The sequence below is a fragment of the Simochromis diagramma genome, unplaced genomic scaffold (assembly GCF_900408965.1).
Source record: "Simochromis diagramma unplaced genomic scaffold, fSimDia1.1 OVJJ01000557.1, whole genome shotgun sequence".
In the NCBI taxonomy this organism is placed as follows: Eukaryota; Metazoa; Chordata; class Actinopteri; order Cichliformes; family Cichlidae; genus Simochromis; species Simochromis diagramma.
Genome location: NW_024387156.1, coordinates 2,791,571 through 2,808,785, shown reverse-complemented (window position 1 = coordinate 2,808,785; position 17,215 = coordinate 2,791,571). Strand labels below are relative to the sequence as shown.

At 40.7% G+C, this 17,215-nt stretch overlaps 1 protein-coding gene across 1 annotated transcript; it reads left to right on the top strand.

The window, feature by feature from the left end:
• The first annotated feature begins 2,313 nt into the window (after nt 1–2,313).
• Nucleotides 2,314–15,477, top strand: pde6d (phosphodiesterase 6D, cGMP-specific, rod, delta). The gene is made up of 5 exons (XM_040048438.1): nt 2,314–2,595; nt 9,398–9,486; nt 11,521–11,646; nt 12,913–13,018; nt 13,557–15,477. The coding sequence occupies exons 1-5, from the start codon at nt 2,546–2,548 to the stop codon at nt 13,636–13,638; spliced, it is 453 nt and encodes a 150-aa protein (XP_039904372.1). The 5' UTR covers nt 2,314–2,545; the 3' UTR covers nt 13,639–15,477.
• The last annotated feature ends 1,738 nt before the right edge of the window (nt 15,478–17,215 follow it).

The window sequence follows — 17,215 nt, the reverse complement described above, 5'->3', positions numbered from 1 at the left end:
TTCCAGCCTCGTCTTTCTCTTTTTGCTTTGTCACCATTCATCAGATCTGTTTATGTTGCTGCAACCATCTCGGTCGTCAGCACACCTGAAGATGTTTGTAGAAATCTCAAAATATAGACATAACATGCTGCTTGGCTTTAGACCAGACTGTAGATTAGCCTACTGTGGCTAAAGGAATGAATATCACCAAAGAACTTGTAAAATTACCGCTGCAGCAGAAATAAAGCATATACATTTTTGTATAGAAATGTGTACTTTAAGTATAAAATAAATTTTAGAATGGTGACTTGTGCCCATTCTTTTCTGTTTGAAAGGAGCATGAAGCTTTGGCATGTGTGTGAAAATGCTTAATCAGCTGAGTATTCTCCAGCACTTTATTCTGTCTCACACACGGTCACACTCAAGCCACTTCCAAATTTTAAATGAGTTCACAAAATTAAATGGAGAAACTTGAGGTGTGGAAGTTCAGTGGTTACCACTGTTGCCTCAGTGAGGGGTTTGTGGTTTACATCCCAACTGGGCTGTTCTTTGATGAGTTTGCATGGTTTTGATGTATGGCTTGTAGTCTTACAGAATTTGAGTGATCAGTACTACAAAACGCGACACATACACCAGTCGTGCTAAAATTAGCACTCACAAGTGAATTCAATAATGCTGATCATCTCCATCTCTGTTAATTGGCTATGCACCACAGACCTTAGTAGACAAACCGTTAATTAAAATGCCATCACTTGACCCAGCTGTATTGGCTAATTATAGGTCAATCTCCAACCTTCCTTTTATTTCAAAAATTCTTGAAAGTGTAGTTGTAAACCGCTAACTGATCACGTGCAGAGAAAAATTATTTGAGGAGGTTCAGTCAGGTTTGAACCTGAGAGATGCATCTCCACCTTCAGCTGATCCATGTACTGTTCGCTGAAGCCTCATCAGAAATGGTCTCAGTGGAAGGGTTGCTTTCAAGAAGTCATTGTTAAGAAAGGTAAACAAACAAAAGCCTGAAGTATGCCACATTACACAAGAACTGGACTGAAAATCCGTGGCAACTGGCCCAATGGAGTGATGGATCCAAATTAAAAAATTTACAGCCTGTATCTGTTAAAAACGGTGGAGGCTCTCTCATGGTTGGGGCTGCATTTCAGCCAGTGGTGTTGGAGATCTTGTTAAAATCGATGAAATTATGAATCCAGATAAGTAGCAAAAGATTTAGCATCTGCAAAAATGGTAAATTGCTGCACCCATCTCCCATTTTCCATGCAAATTATAAAGATATAAGAGGTGCTCAAAACTTCTACATAAGCCTGGTGCAGTCCTACTGTGTAAAATTGTATGCGCACACAGATTTGCCACCAACAATGAACATGTCTGTTTTTAGTATTGTTTGGTCCTGGAGAAGGACAGCCCTGTTTGGATTCTGCGTGCAAACCACAGTTTCCAGCCGTCTTTAACAACTTAAGAGAATTATACTGCACAATTTTCTCATCCAATAAAAGAATATTTACTACATCCGTTTACCTTGCATTTTATTTAAAACCTACAAAAGGATCACATATTTCTAGCTGTCACTAAGGCATATTGCCCTTCAATATAACTAAAGCTTTCAGACAGTTGTAGGGGTCGCAGTATATAATTATTTGTGACACAGTCATACAGGTTTAAAATAATACGAATTAGAACTAAATACCCTGAATTTGAACTGAAATGTAACATTTAGGACAACTGAGTTAAATTCTATCTCTGAGCTACGTTTTGATGTAAGTACAGGATATATAATAAAATATGTATAATATAAGACCTATTATTTTTTGCACCGTCAAAATTAAATGAGTGAAATGAGTGTCTTGAGCTACACTATAACTAACTAGTTTACTTGCTAAAGTTAACATTACTGTTGGCTAAAGGGAGTCCGCGCACGGCTGTGGTGTTCTCACATACATCACACGAAACAACACAATTTTGCTCCAATAAAAGTAAAATAAATGACATAAATTAAAGATTTTCTCCATTTCGGTCGTCCATCACGGATGCAGCGTCTACTGTCGCGGTTGCTAAGCAACAAGAGCCGAGCGTCGTAGGGGACACGGTCCAGTTTAACAGCCGCTCACTTCCGGTCTTTAAGGGCAGCCCCTGAATTTGAACACACGCCTAGTTTTGCGTTTTAGGAGAGTGAGTGCTTAAATGATAAAAGAAGTAAGCACACAGACAGCGCAATAATGATGTAATACTTTGTGTGTGGCGTTGCCACTGGTGACGCGTCTTTATCCGTTTTAGTCCCGCCCTTGCTCGCTATTCTCCCTGTGATTGGCTGATAGTGGTTCCCTTGCGTTTCACTGGTTAGGCTGTGTGCAGCCCGTTTGCTAGCTGGGTATATTTAGCTGATTGCATTATCGGATCAGATTTAGCCTGCAGTCCAGCAGAGTAGTGAACGTTATTTCAGGTGAATTCTGACTAGTAGTTAGCCAAGTAGTTAAGCTAACGTGAACAGCAGCCGTCTTTTTTCAGAAAAGTCTAGGTTATCTGTAAGGAGCGAAAACAAACCATTTCGGACATGTCTTCAGACGAAGACAGGGCCAAGGAAATTTTGAAGGGCTTCAAACTGTATCCTTTTTCCTGTTTGTGTTGCGCGAATGTTAGAAACACAGCAGTGAGCTAAATAGCTAGCTGTCTGGGTAAAGGCATAGGACAGGATGCAGCAGCCACATTAGCAGGATGGATGTTGTTGTACAACAAGCTTAGTTGCTAAAGCTAACCTGCCACAGTCTCTGCGCACGGAGTTGTATAGTTGCTGTGTTTCAGTGTCTGAACGGACACAACAGCAGCTCATTGAATGACGACCTGTGGGCTCACATGAGCTTCCACATGAGGGTGAATTCGCCTGCAGTTGTAGTACCTGCGGCACATGATGAGGATGAGATTTTGCTCAGGTAGCTGAGAAGTAACTGTTGTGCCTCCTGTAACTATTCTTAAGCGCCTCACAGGTATGTGACTCGCGTTGAGCATAGTCTGACTGCTGTATGGTTCCGTAATGCTGGAAGTTGAAACCCAGGTGCGCCTCTCTGTGTGATGATGGCAGACTTGATTCCACGCAGCTATTCTGGATTTGTATGCTAACCACCAGAGCAACATTGGAGATTGCAGTATGACCTGTTAAATGTGTACTCATGTAGTGAGTCAATTTTATTCCTCTTTGGTGTGCCTGTTAGCGCTCATCCAGCACATGTCTGAGAAAGTGACCGAGCAACAGATTTGTGATTAGAGAATAGGAGATGCTGTACAGGATAAGTGTTCAGCATAAGTTACCTCAGTCATTTAGGTAGGTAAATGGAGTCTCTTTAAGCTTGATGCAGCTCAACATGTCATTGATTGATTGATTCATTAATTCGGAGTTGTAGCATCCAGTTTGAAAGACAAATGTCAGAACATCAGTCTGTAAACTAAACATGAAGCTGGTGTTTTGTTTGTTTTTTAGCCAAGGGGAAAAAAAATAGACAAAGTGATTAAAGTCATGCAGTAAAAGTGCGGTAGAGTAGTATCACAATAGTCTCTTATGTGTAGGTTATCATTGTAGACTTATTTTTAGGGGTTACACCTTGTGTACACATGCTGTAACATAAGCATGAAGCAGAAGCTAAGGAGGTGTTTCAAGCACACATCTGATGTTTAGGTTGCCTATATTTTATAAGAACTCAGTGCTGAGTCAGTTCACAATCATTAAAACACTTGTAAAATAGAAGGATGTGCCTAGAAGCTCTGAAATATGCACTCAAACACAGGAGTAAAACTATGTTATAACCTGTGTCGCACAGAATTAAACAAATACACTTCATTTCTGATGCTCAGAAAACATAAAAACTGAAAAGCATGTCCAGATTAGAAATCTTACTATAGAAAAAGTCTACAGAAAAGAAGGGGGGGAATTGTGTGCTTAATGGTCTATGCCAGTGTCACCCTTTCATGTAAATTAGCTTGAAGCTACACTAGAACATCCTGGGTTAACTTGACCAGTTAAGAACCAGCTTTATGTGAGCACTTTTTACTGCAGGCTTGATTTATACATTCACACACATTTCTACAGCACTTTTACTGCATGCCTTTAACCGTTTGGTCAGACCTCTTGATGCACTGTGGTAATGGTTAAACCCATGATTTAGTGGAATGGAGCTTTACTGCCTTCTGTCCTTATTGAAATGGGGTAAATAGAATTTTCTTTTTCCCTTCTTTAGTGTAATGGTAACACAGATAAAGTCCAATATGACAACAGCCCTGTTTAACTAATATAATACTAAAGTAGTGTTTGTGAAGTTATTTCACTTTGTCCCATACTGAGTAGTCATCAGATTTGTAAATGGTGAAATGTGATGATTTTAAATGGCCAGGATGTTCTTACGAAACCCCTTCAGACACCTTGGAACTGGAAGGAAGTCTTCTAGAAGGATTAGTCAGATTTCAGCAAGCTGCTGTGAGAGACTGACAACTAAAAGAGCTACACAGCGGTCTTTGGGCTAAAGCAGACAGCTCTAGTGTTTGGTACTTCAGTGTTTCCAGCTGACTTTTCAATCTTTTGATATCTTTCTAGATATCAAAAAAGTAAAATAATGACCTTTGTTTTAACTGCATGCCAGCTTAAAACACTATTCATCTTCTTTTTATGGTTTACTAGTTGTAAATTAAAGGCAAAATATAAGCAGCTAATGTAATTGATGGTAAAACCTCAAGCAAAGAGAAAAGTTCTCTGTTTCCTAAAATTGCAGTTATGTGCTGTGAGCGAGCATCACCTCAAAATAAATGTACATCAAAATTGTATTCTTTGTTTATCCTAACATGTAATACTATAAAAGCTATTTTGGCAGCTCCACAATCAAATCTTATTGAATTCTGGTGTAAATGGCTTAAAGGTCAGTAGTTGTATAAATGTTGGGGTTAGAAAGTTGCCAATACTTGGAGCCATTAACATCTCTTTTAAAAAATAAATGCAGACTAAAATGTGACAGCAGCTTCTCACTGGGGGCTCATTAACGATGTTCTGACGGGTCTGTGCAGGCACCCTGGTGATTTACACACACACACAACCTGCAGCAGACCCACAGGAGGCTATGGTATAATTTTGTATGATGTTATTGGAGCTGAAGTGTGTATGGATTTTAGACTGTGAGAAAGTGATTGGAAGTAAATTGAATAAGGGCATACATTATTAGGTGTAAAGCATTTGTGGAGGTGATGGTTTTTATTTTGAGCCTCTTTTTTTTTTTTTTTTTGGTAGCGTGTAAAGAGGATTCTTCTGGATGGTGTAGATCTGGTTATACTTGGAGGGATTAGTGAAACTGTTCAACTCAGCATACTTTACTAGAAAGCCAAAGGAAGGGGGAGGGGATAGTAGAGGTAATGGAGTTGTGCTGTCAGTGGGATCTGACCCATACGGCTGGGATTATACTCCCTTGCAGACTCAGCCACGGACAGCTGTCGACTGCAGACACTTAGCTTGGAGGAGGTATGTACATTTGGTGCCCTTCAAGTGGAGTGGCTGTGGAGACAACTGTGCACAGACCCAACCAAAGGGAGGGTATGTGAAAGTCCACTCAGTCTCTTATATACACTGTTTGGACAAAAGCCACACAGCCACCATGTACAGGACTCAACAGATAACAAATATTTTACAAATGGGCCAAAAACTTTTTTCCAAACTATAAATGACTGTATTCACTGTAGTGAAGATTCAGTGGACTTCTCTGGGAGGTCAGAAATGAATTACTAATCACATAAACATGTGACCACTAAAACTACCTTTTCAGTTCAAAAATGGAAGTAAATAACTGATTTGGCATCTTAATCAAAAAAATAATAACATGTTATACTTATATCAAATAAATTTGAAAATTATAATAGCAATTATAGAAACATAGAAAAGTAACTTCAGCAATTAAGGACATCTGTGACATAAAGCTTACACATTTGTAAACTTTATGTCAACAAATGTGTTCTTCAAGCAAATTAGAAAACAGTATAAGAAATCCACTATTCATTACACTATTCACAGATGACTAATGAATAATCCCATAATATGACGACTTTCATTCCTCTGGGGGGTTGGCCAACAGGCTGCTGGTGGAAACTGTGCTACTGTTGTCTGAAGATGAAGACAGAGGAGAAGGGGAAGGTGTTTTAGGCATTGGTAGGAGAGAAGGAAAGGCATGAATGCAGAGGTGTGAGTAGGAACTCTACATGTAGGGACTCCGACTGGTAAAAGGAGAGAGCTGGGTGATACGGAGAGAAGGAGGGTTGATATATTGTGTGTGCAGGAGGCAGCAGCTTTTCACTGGGGGCTCATTAACAAGCAAGGGAAGCACTCAAGGTGGATTCAAACTATTCTGCCATGGTTTAGATTGGAAGTGAAGCGGCGTGGGGGTAATCTTTAAGGAAGAGGATGTGAACAGTGTTATGGAGATGAAGAGGGAGTGAGGTGGGATCATGAGTTTGATGATGGAAATTGAAGATGTGACGTTAAATGTTGTCAGTGCAGAGTGTCCCTATGGCGGGTGGGAGTTGTTAATTTCAGTGTAATGTAGGTTATGGGAACAGAGGTGATGGTGTTGGGGAGGTATGCTTTTAAGGAGAGAATGTGGAAAATTACGTGGCAGTGGATTTTGCAAAAAGGATGGAAAGGACTGTCAAACATACAAGAAAAGAGAGGAACATAGGGTGGCATAAGGTCACCTTATGTTCACCCTGAGTGCAGTCTGAAAGACATATGAGACTCCAGGGTGGTGTCAAGGGAGAATGTAGCTAAGCAGCATCTGATGGTAGTTGGTAGGATGATTTTAGAAATTAAGAAGAGGAAGCGAGTCAAGGATTAAATGGTGAAAGTTGAAGAAGGAAGCATGTTGCTCAGAGTTCAGGAAGGAGCTGGGACAGGCTGTGGGGTTTGTTGGGAAGTTATCAGATGACTGGGAATGTACAGCTGAAGTGGTGAGAGAACCTGTCAAGAAGGTGTTTGACATATCCCTTGTATTTAAGAGAGAGTATAAAGATACTTGGTAATGGAATGAGGAAGTACATGAAAATATTCAAAGAATGAGGTTAGCAAAGAAAAAGTGTGATAGTCACAGAGATGAAGAAAATAGACAGGTGTACTGAGAGGTTTACAGCAAAGAAAGAGGTGGTAAAGACTCATAGTGAGTTTGTGAAGCTGGAGACTAAGGAAGGACAAAGGACTTGCAGAAAGATCACGCTGAAAAGATTGTGCAGCAGCTTTTCCATCTCTAAACATAAAGATGGAAATCGAGTAATGAGTGAAGAATGTTGAGAAGATGGAGGAGATACAGGAGTAAGGATGGAGGACAATTTTATTTATACAGCGCCAAATCACAATAAGTCACCTCAAGACGCTTTATATTGTCAGGTAGACCCTACAATAATACATACAGAGAAAAACCCAACAATCATATGACCCCCTATGAGCAAGCACTTCGGCGACAGTGGGAAGGAAAAACTCCCGGAGGGGCGGACATCTGCTGCAACTGTTTGGCGTTAGGGGAGGAAGACGGGACAAAAGACATGCTGTGGAGGGGGCCAGAGATTAATAATGAGTATAATTCAGTGCAGAGAGGTCTATTAACACATAGTGAGTGAGAAAAGCGACTGGAGAAGAAACACTCAATGCATCATGGGAATCCCCAGCAGTCTACACCTATTGCAGCATAACTAAGGGAGGATTCAGGGTCACCTGGTCCAGCCCTAACTATATGCTTTAGCAAAAAGGAAAGTTTTAAGCCTAATCTTAAACATAGAGATTGTGTCTGTCTCCTGAATCCAAACTGGAAGCTGGTTCCACAGAAGAGGGGCCTGAAAACTGAAAAAAGCCTCCCATTCTACTTTTAAATACTCTAGGAACAACAAGTAAGCCTGCAGTGCGAGAGCGAAGTGCTCTAATGTGCTGATATGGTACTATAAGGTCATTAAGATAAGACGGGGCCTGATTATTTAAGACCTTATATGTGAGGAGCAGGACTTCAACTTCAATTCTGGATTTAACAGGGAACCAATGAAGGGAAGCCAAAACAGGAGAAATATGCTCTCTCTTTCTAGTCCCTGTCAGGACTCTTGCTGCAGCATTTTGGATCAACTGAAGGCTTTTTAAGGTGTTTTTAGAACACGCTGATAATAACAAATTACATTGGTCCAGCCTAGAAGTAATAAATGCACAAACTAGTTTTTCAGCGTCGCTCTGAGAGATGATGTTTCTAATTTTAGAGATATTGTGCAAATGGAAGAAAGCAGTCCTACATATTTGTTTACTGTGTGCATTAAAGGACATATCCTGGTCAAAAATGACTCCAGAATTCTATTGGTTAGGTTACGTATAAAATTATTGCTTTTTGTTCATCATCAATTTATCCATCCATCCTCTTCTGATTATTGTGGGGGCGGGGTTTAATTGTAGCTACCATAGGTTGAAAGTGCATTATGAGTAAATTTTCAAAGGTCATATTACAGTGTATGATAGATGACTGTTCATAATAATAGTAGCGTATTAAAGGTCTGCTTTTCACCTGTGTTTTGACACACTGTCAAAAAAAGTTGTAACGTCATCATTTTCAACATGTTCCAGCCATCAGTGCTTGAGAATTTAAATCTCTACTCTGATGGTTTTAAGGTTGTCTTCTGTGGGTTTGTGCTGTTGTCCTCCTGTTGTTTCTAACGTGAGCAGTCAGCACTTCTGTACTACAGTAGGAAATTCAGCATGCAGGCCTTCATGAAGTCTGAGGGAATATTTGTTCCAGGGTACCATGCTTTGGTGTTAATGGCTGACCAGTGTTAAGTTGTAGTACTGCTGTTGTTGCAGTAATATTGTTGAGCTGATCAGAGGTTGTGTTTCTTCACCAGATATCCTGCCAGTTTTCATTTTGCTTTGATTGGAATTAAGTGAGGGCATGGCGCGTTAAGAACAGCTTCAGTTCCTTCACGTAAGCTTCTACTGGTTTTTGGCTGATTTCTCCAGTGCAGCATGTCCCTTTTGAAAACACCAGTTGTAGAAGTATCCAGATCCATAATGTTTATTCACAGTACACGCTGTTTGTTGGGAAAAGATCATCTTTAATTGGAAATGATACGAATACAAAATTTCAAATATTTTGAATTTGGCAGCAAACACTTGAAAAAGTTGGCAATGGGGTAACACGACAGGGAAAGAGCCTGAAAATATGCATGTTGAAAAAGTCTCACTGCGCTGACCTGACATGTAGGGACTTTACAGGGAGGTGCAGGTCAGGTACACGCTAGGTTACAGCATAGCTACTTTGTAGATCTCCCACTGCAGCAGAAATTCCCAGTAAGTCTACCGGTGTGTATTTGAGTGGTGCGTTCACTTTGGTTAGGACACTGTTACTTAACTGTTTCCTGGTAGAAACTGGATGAATCTTCGGGATGCAGAGACGGGCAAAGTGCTGTGGCAGGGAACGGAGGACCTCTCTGTACCGGGAGTAGAGCACGAAGGTATGTCTGCGCTTTTGACACTGTCAAGTCATATCTGTTGTGACAGAACAACTAAATACAAATCTTCAAGACCTGTTTATCAGATGGTTTACCCACTAATTCATAATAAAACCCACTCATCTCATAAGCCAACATTGTCAGCTAATACTGATGGTTCTATATATGCAGTATCCTTCTCTCTGTTTATTTAGAGGCTGTATATTTAGACAAAGTCATTTTTTCACATCATTTTAAGTTTAACAATTATAATGTTGAAGAGGCGTTTGTGAGGGCCACTCAAAAAACACCAGATTGACCTTTTAATGTTACCAAAAGTGATTTTGCGGTTTTCAATCATCCTGTTGTAGAAACCAGCCTCTAGTTAACATTGGAAGAAATTGGTTTCACTCTTCCAGTGAAAATTGTGTGCAGCACAAACAATAAATGTGTTCTTTTGTAAATGACAGATAAGGTCGGAAATGACTGTTTATCAGGATCGACTGTTGCAGGTAAACAGGAGTGGAGTCATCACATCCATCATAAAATGTTTTGTGACACTGTGCCTTCAAATAATGTATAACACAGGACGACCAAGCAGAAAAAATGTGTTTGTCCATTATTGTTCAAGAAGTTACTTGACAGCATGATATCGCACTGACAGCAGGGAGTCTTTTATGAATTCCATTGTCATCACAGATTTTCCCGCAAATCTGAGGAGCCTGATCAATTTGTTACACTCACAATTGTTCTCGGTTTCCATTCAACCTGATAATTCAGTTACTGCAGTGAAATAATGATCAATGGGTTATGCAACTTTTTTTTAGTGACAGTAAAAAGCTAAACTTTGTCTGTTAGTGGACAATGGTCAAATCAGCCATTCATTATTCTTCACTCTCTCCCTTCCCCGTCATATCCCTCCATCAGTTTTTTAAACCATAGTAATTACACCTTCCTGTCGTTCTCGCTCTGTTCTTGGGCCTGCGGTCTCTCCTCCTGCACTTCTCCACAGCAAGTGTGAGCAGCAGCAGCCTCCTGTGACTGCGATGGCTGGTTACTAGTTGTTGCTAGGACTACAGCTGTCAGTGTAGCAGCAGCCCTAACAACTAACATGTCGCTTAATTTCACACAGTTTGCTGCATCCATTTTTTGTATCAGAGTGGCTATAGCTCAGGAGCTAGAGCGGGTCGTACTAATTAGATGGTTAGTGGTTCAATCCCTGCCTGTTCTGGTTTGGATGCCATAGTATCATTGGGCAAGATGCTAACCATCCGTCGAGGTGTGGATGTTGGATGGAAGCGTGGAGAAAGTGCTTGTATGAATGGATGTGAACAAGTGAATGAGGCATGTTGTATAAAGTGCTCTGAGTGCCCAGTAGAGTAGAAAAGAGAACCAGTCCATTTACCATTTGTGCTTTCTTTTTTTTCTGTCTTAGCTTTTCAGCTCCACTTTGCTACTTTTGTTTTTTTGTTCGATCTTTATCAGCCACTTCTTCCACGATACACTCTGTTCTACAAGGTGCATGAATGCACAGGGAGGGCAGATGAGGGGTCAGTTGCGTTGACAGATTTGATCCGATCCTACAAGCTGACCTGTAGCCTGTGTAATTATGTCTACAAAGGGGAAGAAATTGACCCACTAGGCAAATGCCAGATTGCCAGTTCATGGCTGTTAGGTGCCCAAACTTTTGCAGATGTCACTGTCTGTCTGCTGCATGAGTTTATTCATTTAGCTTTCACATAAAAAAAAAAGTAGTTATACATATACTACAACATGCAGTCTCTGGCTACTTTGTTAGACCTTGGGTTTACTCCCTTTAGCCTTCAGAACTGCCTTCATTATTTTTGACAGAGATTCAACAAGATGCTGGAAACAAAATAGCATCAAACTGTTGTTTTAGATTTGTTTGCTAAATTGAGATCACTAACTTTTTGCATACTCATATTCAAGTTTAAAGTCTTAGGTCCTGGGCCCACAAATGAAAACACTGAATGCTGGTATTACGTACCTAGCTGTTGTAAGCAGAGTTAATTATATACGGCATATCTGTCTCTTCAGCTCGTGTCCCAAAGAAGATCCTGAAGTGTAAAGCAGTGTCCAGAGAGCTCAACTTTTCTTCCTCAGAGAAACTGGAGAAGTTCAGACTGGAGCAGAAAGTTTTCTTCAAAGGACAGTGTTTAGAAGGTAATATGTGAAAACTGACAGATCAGTGTTCGTTTCCACATGAATGGAGCCCTGCATGTTCCTGTCTGGTTCTACAGGCATCCTCTTATCCACATGTGGTACAGGGACCAGTAGCTAACTGAACATGTTAAAAACAGAGTCGACTAGGTACTGCTGGAAAAGTGCTATATGTTATCCATATCTTATCTGTCTCGTATAATATAGTCAGTGTAAGATTAAACCTATTTTACTCCAAATTATGTCAAGTTTATTAAAATGTGTTTAAAATTTGTTAAAAAAAAAAACAAAGACCAAAATGAATATATACAAAATACAATATTATTCCCTTAAAAGTGATTACTACCCACAGAGTGAGCAGCGAAATGCTATTTGAAGATGTTAACATGTTTGAAGTAAACCTCCCTTTCACATAGCATCATCACTTAACCTCGACCCCTCAGCTGTAATCGGCTGACTGCGTTATGTCGTCACCACAGTGGGCGGGTGAGAGGTCACCCAGGTTTGTGAATGCAAGAACTCAAGAACAAGGCAAAAAAGAAACTTTGCATTGATACCATAGCTGTGTCTACTAAAAATCTCAGACAAGTTCAAATCTCAATGACTTGGACTTGGTCAGTTTTTTTTTTTTTTTGAAAATCTTGTGAATGTGAGAACTTGAGAAAAAGACAATTTTGAAATTGATACTATAGGTGCGTTTACTAGGAGGCTAACAGCTTTTTGTTGTTTTGACCATGTGTAGGGACAAATGAAGGCCTGGTAGTCTTAGGAAGGTTAAACAATGAATACAGTTGCTACATAGTATTATTATGTTTTGTCTTTTGGTCATTAGTTACAGAGTTCCAAACCAAAAATGATAAAATGCTCAGAATTAAAATCAAATAAAAATGTATTTTTGTGAATTCAGTAGCAAATTAATTATAAGATTCTATAATCAAGCAAGTTGAAATCTGAAAGAAGGGAAACCTGTGCAGGGTTACTAGAAGGCGGTTTGAGAAGAACAGACAGCTCACAGCCCTGGAACCTGTTGTGCATTGTCGTCACTTCCCTGTTTCACTGTGTTTGCAGTACAGTAATCCCCCTGACACCCTGCTGCACGGTTCCAGAGAGAAAACACACAATCCACACCCACATAACATGTTTGTGCTGCTGTTTTCCACCTGAGAAGAGAAATGTCTGTGAACTAATATTTAGGCCATGGTGGTATAGTAATAGCAATGATAGTGTGTGCTAGAGCAGCAGCATTGAGCCCTCTGTCTCTCTGTCCAGAGTGGTTCTTTGAGTTTGGTTTCGTTATCCCCAACTCCACCAACACATGGCAGTCTCTGATAGAAGCAGCTCCAGAGTCCCAGATGATGCCAGCCAATGTTTTAACGTGAGTCTCTGCTCAGATGTTTCCTGTACTTTGTTTTGTGTTTCTGTACTTGGACCGTCTCTGTTTTAATGCCATAGAGCTGTGCTAGGCTTTTATCTGGCCTTGAGCTACATCAGGCCTGCTTCCATAGCGATACAAAGTGTACATCAACACACAAGTGGTCTTATGTTCTTGGCTGAAATATATTTACATACCTGCATTTTATTCTGATGATCTGAACATTTGCACGTAGCCGCCCTGTGGATTTTCAGCGACTGAATCATAAAAGATCCAGTCGCTGAGCTTCAAACCGCACAAAGTGTCGTTCAGCAGCCCTACATTCTTCTTTCAGTGCGCCCGGAGGTCGTCTTTAAACAGATGACTTGGGAAGCGCAGGCTAATCATAATTAAAGTCAAGTCCCACATTTAGTTTCCTTTTATTCTACCAGTCACAGCTGTACAAAGTTGCGCAGCATTCATGTATCTTTTGCCCTGTTGTAGTGAATTTTCCGTTATGTTTCACTTTTACTAAAGGCTGACACTTGTCTTTGTTTTCTAGTGGTAATGTTATCATAGAGACCAAGTTCTTCGACGATGACCTGCATGTCAGTACTTCCAGGGTACGGCTTTTCTACGTCTGACATTTAACCCCCCCCCGAGTCTACCTTCCTGAATGCTGACACCCTGCCAAGGTCTGTAAATACCCAAGGTTAGCTACAATTCACAGCGGTAAAGAGCTCGTTGCTGACGTGGGATCAGCATGTTGGGGTGAAACCCAGCTGTGGCGCCACAATCAGTCAAGTGAGCTCGTGTTCTCTAGTTTTGTGTCGACTTGAAAACCTCTGGACCTTGGAAGAAGAGGGAAGAGGAGAGAGAACTCGATTGCTTCCCCTGTTCCAGGATCACCTCTCTCTCCGTTTTCCCCTTCAGACTGTTTCACTGTAAACATGTGATCACTGATCTCAAGTCAGCTAGGGAAGCCCTCTTGTGTTTTTTCTTTTTTGTAGTGCTGCCCTATCTCACTCCCAGGTAGCATTTACTCAGGAACAGAACAGATGTGTAACCTTCTGTGAATAGATATCATGTTTTCTAATCTCCATGTGTCATGTCATGGCTGGTCAAAGATGGACTGTTGTTGTTGAGGGAAGGTGATGCACTCAAGCAGGGGTGGGGGAACTCCAGGCCTCAGGGGGCCGGTGTCCTGCAGGTTTTAGATATCAGCCTAGGTCAACACACCTGAATAAAATGATTAGTTCACTACCTCTGGAAGTGGCCTCTGGAGAACTTCAAGACATGTTGAGGAGGTAATTTAGCCATTTAAATCACGTGTTGGATCAAGAATACATCTAAAACCTGCAGGACACGGCTCTCGAGGCCTGGAGTTCCCCCACTCCTGCACTAGAGGGTCGGGGATGACATGAAAGCTCTTATTGTCATTTTAGGTGCTACAAATTTTATTGACAACTCAGATAAAATGTATAAACCTGTTACAATGAGCACTGCATATTTTACATAATTCAAATATAAAGTAGTATAGCCTTGAGGCGACTGTTGTTATGATCTGGCGCTATATAAATAAAATTGAACTGAATTGAGCTCATTTCCTCTGGCTGCCTCCCGTTTCAGAGGCTGTCTGTGAGCGCCCACATTTCTCACATGGTATGTCTTTACTAGTAAGGGTGACTTTCCAAAGCAGGTGAAATGCAGCCTCCTTCCTTCATTTGAGCAACAGAAGGAGCACAACCTGTGCACTCTTCTCCTCCTCAGATGGTCAATTTGTTTTTTTCTAGTCATTGATTAGAATTGCTTGGTTTTTATTGGAGAAATGGAAGAAATATACATTTGTGGATATATTAATCTTTACACATTAACCCATTCGTAATGTTTCACTTTGATGAGTTGATGAGGCCCGTCTAACACTGCAGTGCTCATCCCCTGTTAGTTTTCAAAAGCACTAACCTTAGCAGGCTGACTCGTGACTGGAACAAACGCGCTTAATGTAATGTTTGCAACAGTGGTTTCAATGTAGTCTGATAGAGGGCTACACATGTTTGCTTGTTTTTTTTACACTCCTCCATGAATTGTTAAAATGAAACCTTCACACAGTTATGACATAATTAAAAACTGTTGATATTCATTGGTAGAACAAAACAAGCTTTTATTCCATTAATTTATGTTTTAATTGACCTTCACATGACTTAATTCTGATATTTCACTTTGAATAAAATCATTATCAGGGTGAAACCAAAACATGCGTCATTTTATCTTAGCTAGATCCAGATGGTAACAGCAGCTTGAATTCTTTTACAACACCTTTGCTTTGCAAATTCTCACTAAATTTTTAGCTTTGGCTTCCTGTGTAGTTCACACATTCACCTCGTTATGTGTTTTTCTTAGCTCCTATCTGGGCTTTGTAAAATAGATTTGTGTTGTAATATAATGGGAGGTGTGGATTAAAGTTACATGATGTTGGAATAACATGATGCGTTCTGTTTATTTTATTAATTAATAATTTTCCCCGACCTGGTTGGGGAAACAATTTCCCCAATTTCAAATGATGCATGTAGAGTTGTTGGAAAAATTCCCATGCACAGGTAAAGACTTGATATGCTCTTCTATGGCTAGGCCAAAAAACAGATGGAGTCTCCTCTCTAGTACTGGGGCAAAGACTTCCACAGGCCAAGGAATGTCATTCCCCTAGTTACCCGTGGGACCACCATCCCAGTTTGCCAATCCAGAGGGGACTGTCCCTAACCTCCACACAATGCAGCAGAGATTTGTCAACCAAGACAGCCCCACAGCATTTACTTCACTGCAGATACTAGTCAGCTGGCTCCAGAATCCAAGAAACAAACCAAGATTGGTACAACTGTCCTTCAACTGACTGCTCCCTTCACTTTTGGCGTCCACCATTGAGACAGGTACCAGCAACTTTACAGCCAGAAATAGAGGAGTGGCACATGACTAATTTGGATTCAATGTCCTGACCAAAGATCTACTCCTCTTGGAGCAGGCATTCTGCCAGATGGTGCCTGCACATCCACACTGGACATTTGATTGAGATTTCCACATCAGTGCATCTTCCCACACCACCTTGACAGTTGACAGCTCAGCTTCTCTCAACCTAGGTTGTGGGTGTTAAGTGCACTGATGTGGAAATCTCTTCAGTTTCATGCGGATTTTTTTTATGGATTTTTTTTTTTATTTTTTTATGGATTGAACAATTATGTTTAGAAATGTACTTAATCTACTGTAGGTCGTTTTCAGTGTTTATTTGTGACAGAGGGATAGCAGCGAGAGAGAGAAAGGGAAGGATTACAAGATGGTAGTGAGACCTGCTATGATGTATTGTTTGGAGACAGCGGCACTGAAACAAAGACAGAAAGCAGAGCTGAAGATGTTCAGATCTTCATTACGAGTGAGCAGGATGGACAGGATTAGAACTGAGTCCTTTAGAGGGACAGCTCAGGCTGAGCAGTTTGGAGAAAAAGTGAGAGAGACGAGGTTGAGATGGTTTGGACATGTGCAGAGGAGGGAGAGTGGATATATCAGATAAAGGATGATGAAGATGGAGCTAAGAGGCAGGAAAAGAGGAAAAAGCACATGCTAGGGACGGGGTGAGATGATCCGCTGTGGGATAAAAGACAAAAAATAATCACATAGCAAGCAGAAGAAACTCAAACGCTGTTTGGGTAAATTATACAGGGTGGGCCATTTATATGGATACACCGTAATAACATGGGAATGGTTGGTGATATTAAAGTCCTGTTTGTGGCACATTAGTATATGTGAGGGGGCAAACTCCTCAAGATGGGTGGTGGCCATTTAGAAGTCGGCCATCTTGGATACAACTTTTGTTTTTTCAATAGGAAGAGGGCCATGTGACACATCAAACTTATTGGTAATGTCACAAGAAAAACAATGGTGTGCTTGGTTTCAACGTAACTTTATTCTTTCGTGAGTTATTTACAAGTTTCTGACCACTTATAAAATGTGTTCAATGTGCTGCCCATTGTGTTGGATTGTCAGTGCAACCCTCTTCTCCCACTCTTCACACACTGATAGTAACACCGCAGGAGAAATGCCAGCACAGGCATCCAGTATCCGTAGTTTCAGGTGCTGCACATCTCGTATCTTCACACCATAGACCATTGCCTTCAGATGACCCCAAAGATAAAAGTCTAAGGGGGTCAGATCGGGAGACCTTGGGGGCCATTC